The sequence below is a fragment of the Azolla caroliniana genome, unplaced genomic scaffold (genome assembly GCF_043228905.1).
Source record: "Azolla caroliniana isolate FFs.n. ecotype wild unplaced genomic scaffold, voAzoCaro1.0.p SCAF_9, whole genome shotgun sequence".
Classification (NCBI taxonomy): domain Eukaryota; kingdom Viridiplantae; phylum Streptophyta; class Polypodiopsida; order Salviniales; family Salviniaceae; genus Azolla; species Azolla caroliniana.
The window spans coordinates 2138781-2151615 of record NW_028230444.1 but is presented as its reverse complement, the minus strand read 5'-3'; the positions used below and the strand labels follow the sequence as shown (position 1 = coordinate 2151615).

Below are 12835 nucleotides of genomic sequence, written 5' to 3'. Positions count from 1 at the left end.
CAATTGAGTTTTTTGAGCATGTTGTCTTCAAAGGTGTTACCTTTATATTAAATAATCTCTTAGCAACTTCCAATGCTTTCATCACCATCACATATTAGCTATTTCTAATTTACAGACTACTTTGAGAGACAGACAAAGAGATGAAATGATACAATTGCATATTCAAAAAGCCAAAATGATGCAAAAAACACTGAGTAGAGAGAAATAAGCAGGTCCATATATTATTAATGTTCACAAGAGATCATATACAATTTGTGGGTCGAGACGAAGCCCATGATCGAGCTTAGGTTCACTTAATTATATTATATGACTTTGTCGATACAACGAAAAATATGCAATTAGTAATGAGCAAGCAAGCCAAATGAAACTAGTATTGGGTCCTTTCAATTGTACGACTTTGATGCTACAATGTAGAGTCTTAAGCAAAGTAGGAGAGAAAGAGAGTGAGTGGATGGGGTTGATAGTTAAGATGGTTATGTGGTTGTGAATTCAATTCCACACACACAAGATGGCAAAAATAAAGTTAAGTGGACGTGATGACTTGAACCAATGACCTATTTATGTTGATTTGATGTAAGGAGATCACATAGTTGTTAAGTCAATTCCACACACACAAGATAGCGGAACTAAGATACGTGGAAGTTACAATTTGAACCAATGACCTATTTATGTTGATTTGATCTTCTGGAGATCATGCAATTGTTAATTCAATTCTACACACACAAGATGGCGATACACGGATACGTGGAAGTGATGATTCGAACGAATGAACCTATTTACGTTGGTTTGGTGTACATAAATAGGTTCATTGGCGAAACGCAGATATGTGGAAGTGGCAGATTCGAACCAATGACCTATTTAACGTTGTGGCCATGGTGTTTTGATAAAATTCTCCTCCTCATCAATTGTGGCCATGGTGTTTTAATTCATTCTTCTCCTCATCGATTGTGGCTATGGTAATTTCAGACATTCTCTGCCCTCCTCCTCCTCCTCCTCCTCCTCCTCAATAATGTATGCTGATGATGGTCTTTGGATCTAGAAACAAGCTTGATTTGCTTTTTCTTCTGTCATCTGGTTTGGGCGATTCAATGACCAACGATCGATGGAGAAGAACCATGGAAGGACAACCAAACAGAAAACATTCGAGCTCTGTTCTTCTCCTCCTCCACCTCCTTTTTTTAGGGTTCTCGTGTCTTCCGATGCTCATTATACCCGTTTCTGCCCGAGATCGATCTGTTCTGAAAGAGAATGTCCGCGACATGTGAGTTTAAACTTGTCATGTAAATGGTTACCTACTGTTATAAGCAGTTCAAATTTATTTTTATTTTTCTGTATAAAATTCTTCACGCTTACACATGAGTGTTTTGCTCCTTAAAATCGGAACTCCTTTATATTATAAAGGAAAATTGATTTTTTCTCCACTTAACTCATCATATACTCTTGTATTTTTTATTTCTTCTGATCAAATATGTTTTTCTTTTGAATAGTTACTCTTTTATATTTTCCCTGAAGCAAGTTGGAATTCGTTTCCCTTCATATGTGTATTTATTGTTTCATGTATTTCTATCAAGAAAATGTCAGTATTGTCTCATCATCTCAATGAATCGTCTGCATTGTTAGAAATCGTGAGATTTTTTCCATCTAATTCTTTATCATCATATTTTCTATCAAGAAAATGTGAAAGTTTTGGTAGTTTCAATGTAAGTTGTTTCCCTTATATAAATTAAATCAAGCAATTTGAGTTTTTCTTTTCTTCAAATGTACTGTTCTATATTTGCTATATCAAGCAAAGGTGAGTTTTTGACTTTTGTATCAATCTTTATCTTATATGAAGTTTCTAATTATATAACGTACAATGCCTCATGAATTTAGTCATGTTGTGCAGGTTTTATCATGCGTACAATAATTACATGCAATTCGCATTCCCTGTGAGTATATATTAATTTTCCTATGAAGGTGATCAGATTTGTATCTCGTTATCCATTGTTACTGAACTTATGTGAAAAGTTTTCAGATTTGATGGTCATATCATGACTACAATAAATTAATGATATGCAGTTTGCATTCTCTGCGTGTGGTCCTCTATTTTTTTCATATAAAAGTGGTCAGATGTGATGTCTATCACTCCGCTATCTATTTTAATGATATGAAACATTATCAAATTTTCTGTTTATATACTGCTTATGATAGTTATCTGCAGTTTTCATACCCTGTGAGTATGTATCCATGCCTGTTTTAATGTGTATGACATTATTTTTGTGCGTCAGGTGGTCACATATTATGCCTATCCCTGTACATACTCGGAATTAATGTTTAAAGTATTTGAAATGATCGCATAAAGTAGTCAGGGTTTATGTTATCTTCTCTCTTTTTTCCTGAAATCATGGTTAGGGTCATCAGCTTTTCTGTTTCACGTCCTGTTCTTTTTATAATTTGTTTCCTGAAATCACTTTGAAAGCGTCGCGATTTTTATCCCCCAGTTTTCGTTTTCTTTTTCTTTCTGATTCCAGCATGATGAGTTGAAGCCATTGTCAAAATCATACACAGACTCTCTTGCAGAATTGGGAAACTTGAATGTAAGTTTCATCCCCATTGCCTTTTTAAAATTGTATAGCTCCATGGGTAGAGGGATTTGTAATAGCTTAAATAAACAGATCACATGAGACTAGTTTTTGTTGTTATTTGTTCAGCATGAACACTTGCCGGACAATTACACGGGCACAGCTCTTACTTTAGTTGAATCATTGTCCAGGTACTATATTTGCAATGCAAATCCTAATTATGCAATTCTCTTGATTAAACAATAGATTATTAACCTTTAAATCCTCTTGGAATTTGATGTGATGACAATATGGTTCATGGCTTATATTTTCTCAGCTCCTTTCAATGTTCTCCTTAGTCTTTATACTACCTTTGATGTGAAAGCTTTTGACCGTTAATTCAGGATCAGTAAGGATGGATAAGTCATGCATGTTGTAACTTGTAGGTGACTATGTAATAGTGTAGATAACAGTACAGATCCATGCGTCAGTCATATAAGGGACAGTATAACTCAAATTTCTAATGAGCTGACAAGAGCAAAAACATGTGTATGCTAGTTTAGCTGTTTTGGGAAACAAGACGGAGTTTGTAAAGGCAGTGGTATGGTTAGCAGAAAACCTTTCATTTGACTTGGATATTCGTGTCAATCTTTTCGAGGTAAAAGCACTAGCCATATATATGTATATGTATGAATATATAGATTAATCATGATTTATATGGATGTTGGTAGAAATTGAAATATGTTTTTATAATTAAGCATGTGAACATCTTTGGGCATGACTTTTGTAGTGCAATATAAGGATGCTTGGGGGTCTCATATCAGGACACTTGCTTGCTTTAGATCATTATGGGGATCTCATTCCGGGAGGTTATAAAAATCAACTTCTTCAGCTGGCCTACGATTTAGGACGGCGGTTGATGCCTTCATTTGATACACCTACTGGCATACCCTATGCTTGGATTAACTTAAAGGTATTATGTTACATTCCCAGATTTCATATTTTGGAGAACTTTGCCAAAATACCCTGGTCTCTGTGGATGGATGTTTCTCTCTCCAATTTGCTTTGGAAGTTTGAGAGTTAAATTGCAGAGTGCGAAAAGGTGAGTAAATTTGTTGAAAATGATTTAAAGAGCTTTAGAGAGAAACAGTAAAAAGGAACATCAACATTCCTAAAAGATGGTAATGGCCTTTGCGACCTGACAAAGGTTACAACATTTTATGTTAAACTCATTAATGTGAATAACAAAAGAAAACTAAAAAAGCAAATGTAGAGATAGAGACTGTTGAGAGAATTTTCAGAGAGGGGTATTTGCTGAAATTCATCAAAGTGAGGCGTTTTCTGAAATTGGAAAACATGAGATGCAGTTTGGAAAATGCTATAAATAGGAGGGGTATTTATAGTAAATGTATGCATTCTATAATACTGTTGTATCAATTCTTGTGTCTTACAGAATGGAGTCATGAAGGATGAGACATTGGAAACAAGCACATCAGGATGTGGTATTGAATAATGAAGACACACATTCATTTATTGTAATTGTGTTTTGGGGTCTTTTTGAGGGCACTAAATATAAAACTTCTAAACAGGTTCATTGATACTTGAGATGGGTGCACTATCTCGCTTAACGGGAGATCCACAATTTGAAGCTGCTGCACTTCGAGCTTTACGCAAACTCTGGAGTTTGCGCAGCCCATTAAATCTCTTTGGAACAACTTTGAATGTTGCAACTGGAAAATGGATTGAACATTCAACTGGCATCGGTGCTGGTAGGAAATGATTTTTATCTTATTATGCCACTGAGCTTTTATTGTTTCCATACATGCCCTTGGTCAAATTCCCTCTCGAGCAATTACGTATACTAATTGAGAAAATATATTGTTAATCATCCCCATAGCAGTTATATGGTCAATTCATCCCCCTTTCTCTCTGTGGAGCATTTTGATAAATAACTGAAACTCAAGAGCATTTTAGGAAATATAGAAAAACTCTGGGGTATTTCAGAGCTGCTGCTTTCATTTGTATAAATATATATAGAGACATTTCTGATGATGATGACACCAGGTGTAGATTCGTTTTATGAGTATCTTCTTAAAGCTCATATTCTCTTCGGAGGCGATGAATACTGGGATATGTTTCAATGTGCTTATATTGCTGTCCAGAAGTACTTTAGATATGGCCCATGGTATGTATACGTAATTTGTTTTCTTCATGTCGTGGTCAAATGTTCTAGACATCCTATTTTACGTCCCTAATTCTTTTTTGGAACCTATTGTAGGTACCATGAATCTGACATGAGAACTGGAACAGCAACATATTGGCAGCTCACGAGTCTCCAAGCATTTTGGCCTGGTGTACAGGTGAGGTATATCATGTTGGTTTTGCTCTTACATGGTTTGTGAGCATGTTTCTCATTCAAATCTTATGGACGTAATATTACTATTATTCTCCAGATGTGGACATTTTTTCACTAAATCTTCTTACATACAGGTTCTTATTGGTGATATTGCAGCTGCAAATGCAACACATCGCGAGTTCTTTGGTGTCTGGGAAAAATATGGTGTGATGCCTGAGAGGTATGCCATTGTTATTATAATGCTATTGTTTGTACATTATTAGTGGAGGTTTCTCATTTTCTTTTTTTCTTCAGATATTTATTGGATAGAGGCATGATCCATCCAACCGAGAGGTACTATCCCTTGCGGCCTGAATTAGCAGAATCAACATTTTACCTCTATCAAGCCACAAAAGGTTTGTCTTGACCTCAGCATCTGGAATGCGAATTGTAAAATCATAATCAATCTCTTTTTGGGAATTTCACTTATTGTGGTAAAGAAAGAAAGATATATTAATGTCTCTAAAAGACCATAATGGCCTATAAGACTGGACAAAGATCACAATTGTTTATGTTATCTTATGAATGTGAGTGACAGCATAATAAAAATCATTCATTGAATTTTACTTGTTTATTTCCACTATTATGTAGATCCTTGGTATCTGGATGTTGGTGAAAGGCTTCTTGCTTCCTTAAACGCTTTAACTCGGGTTTCTGGGGGCTATGCAAGTGTTCGAGATGTAACGACAATGGAATTGGAAGATCATCAACATAGTTTCTTTCTTTCTGAGACGTGAGGGCAGTTTGATGCAATAATGCGTGTTTTAATAGGACATGAACCACTTAAATCTATAATAATACAGTAATATAATTCATCATAGGCCTGGATTTTTAGTAAATTAATCTGCCTAGATATATGTTTTTGGTGCTATGTACATATGATAATACCTTTACATTGTATTTACTAAAAATATTTCCTTGGACTTTTTGTCTACCATCACTATTTAGTTTGTCATAAGATTGTAGTTGGCAATTTATCAGAAACTTACAGTTGTGCGTTGAAAGATGTAAGTTGTGTTTTGAAAGAAAGAAACAGAGATAGATAAAGAAACAAAGATATATAAAACATCTCAGAAAGACTACTTATAAAAGTGGATAACAAAACAGAAATATATTTTTGATTTAGAGTCTTTGTTAGTCTGTCTGTTGGTGTTTCGTTTTTGCACTGTCTGAAGTACATATAATGATACTGTTACCTTCACGTGTTCAAAATATTTCTGGACTTTTTCTTGGCCATTGAGTAAATCAATAGTTTCTGTTAACATTTTAGCAGAAGATTGATCGGAAACTTGCAATCATGCCTCAAAAAAAAGAAAAAGAAAACACTTTCTGGAAGACCAGATGAAGCCTACAAAGATTAGTACTGCTTCATTAACTCGTCAAAGCAACTAATGAAACAAAAATGACGGCTTGATCTAGATTCTTATTTTAAGTAAAATGCTTGAAACAAGAAGAGAGGTTTAATGTGAGACTTGGACCACAAATCTGATATAGCTGATTATATATTTTTTCAGGTGCAAGTATTTATATTTACTCTTTGACGATAGCTTTCTATTGGATCGGAATTATGTCTTCAGCACTGAAGGACATCCCCTACCCGTTCAAAGATCTTGGCAACAATGGGTTCCTTTTGATCCCATAAATTATGATTTGTCACCAAAGGTAAGCAATGAAAACCATATTTAACAACCAATATAATTACAATACCGAAATGCTTTAACTTGAAATAATTCATAAAATACGTCCATGATATTCTGCATTTCTTATGGTATTGACAAATTACCCATTGACTTTAAAACTTTTGCAAGTTTTCTTGAATTTGTGGGGAGAAGGAAAGATATATTAACTTTTTTTTCAGAGGCCAAAATGGCCTATAGCACCAAACCAGAGATTACATCTTAAAATGTTAGTCTCATCTTTGAGATAAACCAAAATATATGCATCTAAGTAAAAAAGAAAATAAAAAAGGACCAAAGAATCTCATTATTGAAACATGTAAGACTCTCAAATCAGATAGATAATTTTTTTTCTTTGAAAGATCTCTAGCATAAGTTGATCCAAAATGGAGGGATAATTGAAGCAAGTGAAACACCTACAATGGGGGGAGATAATGGCCATTATTTTTCGATGAAAAGGGTGCTGAGATTGTGATCCACAAGGTCGGTGCCTATGTGCATGACAAATTGCTGTTGCTCGATCGATTGTAATCCCTTTGCAATGTCCTAGTGGGGAGCCCATTTGTGTAGCCTTTGATTGACTTGTAGCATGAGGAGTGTCAAGTCTAAAGAAAGTTGTGATTGTTCTTTGTTGATGAGCTTGCATGGATGTATTGTTGTCCTTCAACAACTTTTCCCTGTATCTCATGAGTTCTAGCAAGAACAGCCCTATGCATTATTGGTTCACAAGTTCCATTACCTTGCATAGTATGTAAAAAGTAGTTCCTTACAATTGGCCAGCTTCGTACCAAGTGATGCTACGGGGCTGATCGATGCTCATTCATTATCCACTTTAGTGATCAGTTTGGATCACTCTATTCTTTTCCACTTTGGTCATGTTCATGTATGGACAATCCAAGCTATATTGGAACCATTCTTGCTTTTCAGCCTGCCAACAATGATTATCTCCATGTTCACAAATCTGGTGTGATGATTCTAGTGGTGGTCTTAAGTTGGATACTGGTCACTAATCAAAATGATGCCTTGGTCACTATTGGCTTTGCTCCTTATCATGTGGGAAATTATCGAGACTAAAGGTCTCTCTAAATGTGTCCAATTATATATGCCCTGTGAAAGCTCAGTCCTCAAATTTTCTCCTCTTTGAAGAATCCATACAAAGAACCACAGTTTAGTTCATGGTTCTTGGATTTGTGAACATGTGCATTGTCTTTCAAAGGGCAACAAAGGCAGCATATCCAGAAGAAAGTTGAGCACATGCAGCCTTCCGCAGGGAGAACTAAAACTGTGTGAATGTTAACTTCTAGATATGTGTAGGATCGTGTAGAATTCCAGTTTTGATCTCACTACCCATGCTTGCATGGTGCCAAACACCATCTGTTTAATTTTGCTTATAAAAAATGACTTTAAAACATTTTTGTCCTCCCAGTTTGATGGGAGGAATATTACCCAGTTCTTCAAAATCTGCAAGAAGGAGACACAACAAAAAAGCCTGGGAAGCAATTAAATTTCCTGCTTTGATTAAGTATTGGTGGTTAGTTTGCTAAGCCTGATTGAGGAGTTGCGAATCTCCTGAAACCAAGCCTGGAAAACAAGCAAAATTTCTTGCTTTGATTGAGTAGTAGTGGTGGTGAATTGCGAAGACAGATTGAGAAGTTGCAAACCTTCTCAAATTGGAGTTCTGCAAACCCTCAATCTGGCTTTGCAAACTCACTGCCACTGCTCAATCAAAGCAAGAAATTTTGGAGGCTTATGTGGTGGAGTTTGAGGGGGTGCTGTGTGATGAGTTTTCGTCAACAATATGGTGAGGATGATGTGTGATTTCATTGAATGGATGGAATCAAATGGGAAAATGATGTCTATTTTGGCAGTGTTTGGCAATTTTGACGGAAGATTTGGCTGACTTCTAGTGCGCAGCCAAGCACCGCTCAGACCAGACAAATTTCTACTCTTCCTAAAGGTGGTGGATCTAAAAGATTGAATGGATTTGGAGAGTCTTCTAGAATAAGAAAATATCACTAATGGCCTTGGGGGGAATTTGGATGGGGTGAAGTGGGCATGCTAACACTTCGAGAAAAGGAGACAATTGTTTGGGGACATTTGTGAAATGGATTGGGCCCTAATACTATTGGAGTTTTACCAACAACTGAATCAGGTGTCTAGAAGGATTCTGCTGAGATGAGGATTGCCAATTCAGTTTTGGAGGAGTTACTTAAAGGAGATGAAAGATGTCCAAATCGTATGGGTAGGAGAGCAAGATATCTGGGATTGCAAGCTAACCAATCACAGGAATTTGTGTGGTGTTGTGGTGTTGTGGTTGGTATGACAACACTAATCAATAATATTGAGATTGTTTGAAACTCAGTTGATCAGCTCAAAGGGATATAATCTTCTATGAAGACTAGGATTCACTCGGTTGAGACTCACATATTCCTTGATGTGAACTCTTATTAGAATATCGTACAAGAAAGCCTTGTTTGAAGAGGCAGTGGTATGTTTCTCTTATTTCATAAAATAGCCGTCTTCAAATTCTATTCCCAGATGGCACAATTGGCTGGTCTGTTTTTCCAGTTCACATCACTCTAATTCTTTTTTGCTTTAGTCATGAGCACCTTAAATTCTAAAACAGCAGCTGAATGCTGCATTTTCTATGAAGATCTTGATCACTAATGGCTCATGGTGCTTTAGACTTCAGAGAGTAGGTTCAGCTATTGAGATTTCCAAAGAAGCCACTTGGTTAGCATGCTTATGTGATGCGAATGTGGGACCGGCCACAACCGGCTAGCAAGCGAAATGAGAGAGACAAGACACGAAAGAAAAACGGGAGACAGAGAAGCACAGATACCAGAACACGAGATTTTAACGTGGGAACCCTGAATGGGGAAAAACCACAGGAGCCCACAGACTCCAAACAGAATCACTATGAGGATGAGTATACAAGAGACTCACAGGCAACGACCTCAAGCTCGTCTTGGTCTTACAGACTGATACACACACACACACACACACACACTCTCACTCTCACTCTCACTCTCACGAGTCACTAGGCACACAATGATTACAACTCTGATCTACATATACAATATGTTAGCCCTAGGTGTATTTATACTAATACACAAGTATGGGCTATTTATAAATGTAGCCTCCAATTGGCTACGGCCTAACCGTCATTCGGCTCTCTGCCAGCCTTCATCCGATTCGCATATCCAGCTCTTGTTTGGACTGATCAGCTTGTGGCTGATGCCTTAGCCGATCGACTACTGGTCGATCCGGCTGATATCCTGTATCCAGCTCCAGCTTTCTTGCATATCCCATCCGGAGGGACCAGCGCAGTCAGTATAGTATGCCTAAGAGAACATTTGGTTGTCATAGCCAGAGTGCCTGCATATGTCTGACTAACAATGCCATGTTTCATGCCCACACAAAACACATTGATGTGAGGACCATTTCATTTGGGAGATACTTCAAGTTGGTCTGATCTTGTCAATCAAGGTCAAAACATCAGACTCTTGTAGATGTTCTTATGAAGAGCCTCCACTATGGACAATATCAAGATTACGTAGAGGGAATCGAAGTTACGTACCTTAAAAGAGCCTCCTTGGGCCTTTTAAGTGGGTGGTTGTTGGGGACTTCAACACACCCAGGAATCTCCTCATTTACACTTTGACATTTTTCTCCCAGGAGCTCCTCTGAAGCTTTCTAGTGATATTTTGCTTGTACAAGCATTATACATTGGTCTTTTTGCTTTTGGTCTGCCTGCGTGTACATTTTTAAGCAGTTCACATTGTCTAATTGGCTGAAGTGCTCACTTTAATAATATGATGTTCCAAAACCATGAAACCCTAGATTTGCGGCTAAACTTCTATGAACTCTCATATGATAATGAAATCTACTCATTCACTCACCTTGGTTCGTCAAGGCCTACTAAGTTCTTTCAGTGATGACAAATTTCATTTAGTTGATCATTCATTTGAAACAATGATCTTCATGATTTGGTGCTTCTATTACTCATTCTTGAATCTTGGTATGTATGGTCTCTGTTAGCATTCTTCTACTCGTTCCATGGTGACTAAACCACACGTTTTCAGTGGAGATGTGATATAAGGGTTGATTCCCTATACTTTTGAAGCTTGAGCAAACTTTATCCAACGTTCCTTGTGTCAGCCTTCTCCATCATTTTTAAAATCTTGTGGTCTTCAAAGGTGACATTCTTCTGTCGGATGTGCTTGGAAGCTAGGCATCTGCACACAACGTTCCTCACCCTCAACCTCCGCTTCACAGAACTCGCAAAGTCTTTGCATTATAGGTATGCAATGTGCACATCCTGCTTCAATTTCTAGCTGGTCGGAAGAAACTCTGAGTTGGCCTATTGCTTTGTTGGGCTATGGGGTATGTAGACATGCAATTACCTCGGTTTTTTTATGTGACAAGGTCATGAAATGATCTGTGGGAAGAGGCTCTGTTGGTGTGATCCACGTTTTCTGGGTATACAGTTGCCGTAGATCTTTCCAGCTCCTGTCATCATGTTAGAGAGGTGTAGGATATCTGACCAGTGGCAAAAGTCCTCGATGTCAAAGCCATAGATGTTGAGCCACTTCATCAAATGTGTATCATTATTCTTCTTTCTGTTCTTTTGTCGCCATTTCCTCTGATGCATGGTTTGAATCAGGTTAATATTAGAGAGAGAGAGTCTCTCTCACTCTCTCTCTTTCAATTCCCCAAATAATAATCTAAAAATATTCAAATGCTTAATCAATGAAGCCCACACCAAGCTAATTGTTTTTAAAAAAATCCACAGAAAGAACCAGGAAAAGTGGGAGAGAGATGTGGTAGTGCTATGCAATTGAAGGTGTGCCCAAACTTCAGAGGATTTCTATCCCTTCAGGATGAAACTCTGATGGTTGAGAGTGCTTGCCATGTTTTGGACCAAACAGCAGATCACAAGTGTAAATCTAGTCGAGATTGTGGAATTGATGCATCATCTTGCAAACGGAGAACTTGCAGTTTCTCTGGATATTGTGGGTTATGGGAAACAGCACCATAGAAAACATGTCACAAGAAGAGTAAAAGAGAAATGCCTAATGGGATATTTTTGCATATACCCAAAGAAATGTCACTTTTTTAAAGATTTAACCAAGAATGAATGCCATGTAGAGATGTTTTCAAGTGACAGAAACAAACAAGATTTGGCTATGGACTATATTGAAGAAGAGCCAGTCGTGAACAGACGTGGATAGAAAATCAAGAGAAATATATTCTCCGTCATATTTTGACGACGTCAATGAAAGATTATTCTTTGGCAGCATTGTTATTCATTGATTCTATATTCAATGGTTACAACTTAAAGATGTACAATAAGCTCTTGACCATGGACTAATCTCATTCTGTAAAACAGATTTAACCCAGCAGTGTATTCATTATTCTATACGAAAAGGCAAAAATGTTAATGGTTTACGACTCCTATATCATGTCATATTGCATAGTAATATGCATGATTGTTCATGCAACCTCTCTCTTCACACATATTTAGATACACATGTATCTTTGGTTTGTGTATCCAAGTATTAATACTTGGGGAATGCTTTATTCAAATATTTATTTTTATTTTCATGATTAATTGCAAAGAAGGAATAAAACATCACAAAGATGTGGACGAGTTGGTTTCAGTTGATGACGTGACATTGGTTAGAGAAAAATTGTTAATAAAGTTTTGCTAGTATGATGATTAACAATAAAAAAGCATATAGAGAGCTTCACTTAGTCTTGTGTACGAGGTCATATGCTAATCGTGAGTCAATGGGCGAATAAAAACATGGCATACCAGTATGGTATATAACCTTGAGATAAAACTTATTTATGGCACCTTGCAAACTTGCATTTGCTCCATCACGTTGATACTATTTATACAATAATTTTTAGTTTTTTGGGTTGTGCGTGCTTCGAATATAGATATTTAGTAGTTTTCTCGTTAGGGATAGCAAACACTTACAACAGATGAATGATTCTTTTTTATCCTACTACTTTTCTCTCATAGAAGTATTGAGTGTGCATGCAAGTCCCTCAAGTTCCACAATGCAATTGAGTGTGCTCTCCTTTTCAACATGACCTTGTGCAGGTAGATGTAGATATATCTCTTGCCCATAGCTTTCATCATGGTTTAACGTGCATGTTCTTGAATGTCCAAACAATGGAAGACAAAAGAAAATTGTTGATCCAGAGATCAACTC

The 12835-nt window shown here is 36.9% G+C and overlaps 1 protein-coding gene and 1 long non-coding RNA gene across 3 annotated transcripts; both read left to right on the top strand.

The window, feature by feature from the left end:
- Nucleotides 1–854: 854 nt before the first annotated feature.
- Nucleotides 855–12094, top strand: LOC147859812 (Glycosyl hydrolase family 47 protein). Of its 2 annotated transcripts, XM_087324207.1 has the most exons (16): nucleotides 855–956; nucleotides 1112–1261; nucleotides 1886–1928; nucleotides 2511–2576; nucleotides 2691–2752; nucleotides 3099–3198; nucleotides 3331–3513; nucleotides 3994–4042; nucleotides 4130–4309; nucleotides 4605–4725; nucleotides 4819–4900; nucleotides 5031–5116; nucleotides 5191–5291; nucleotides 5527–5668; nucleotides 6450–6597; nucleotides 11407–12094. In XM_087324207.1, exons 2-16 carry the CDS (start codon nucleotides 1116–1118, stop codon nucleotides 11650–11652), a joined length of 1755 nt encoding a protein of 584 aa, XP_087180333.1. In that variant the 5' UTR covers nucleotides 855–956; nucleotides 1112–1115; the 3' UTR covers nucleotides 11653–12094. The 2 variants fall into 2 exon arrangements, with proteins under 2 accessions (XP_087180333.1, XP_087180332.1); XM_087324206.1 differs by lacking the exon at nucleotides 855–956 and having other exon boundaries at nucleotides 999–1261.
- Nucleotides 9882–11238, top strand: LOC147859813 (uncharacterized). The gene is made up of 2 exons (XR_015530206.1): nucleotides 9882–10810; nucleotides 10915–11238. It is a non-coding gene; the product is annotated as an uncharacterized LOC147859813 (long non-coding RNA).
- Nucleotides 12095–12835: the final 741 nt, after the last annotated feature.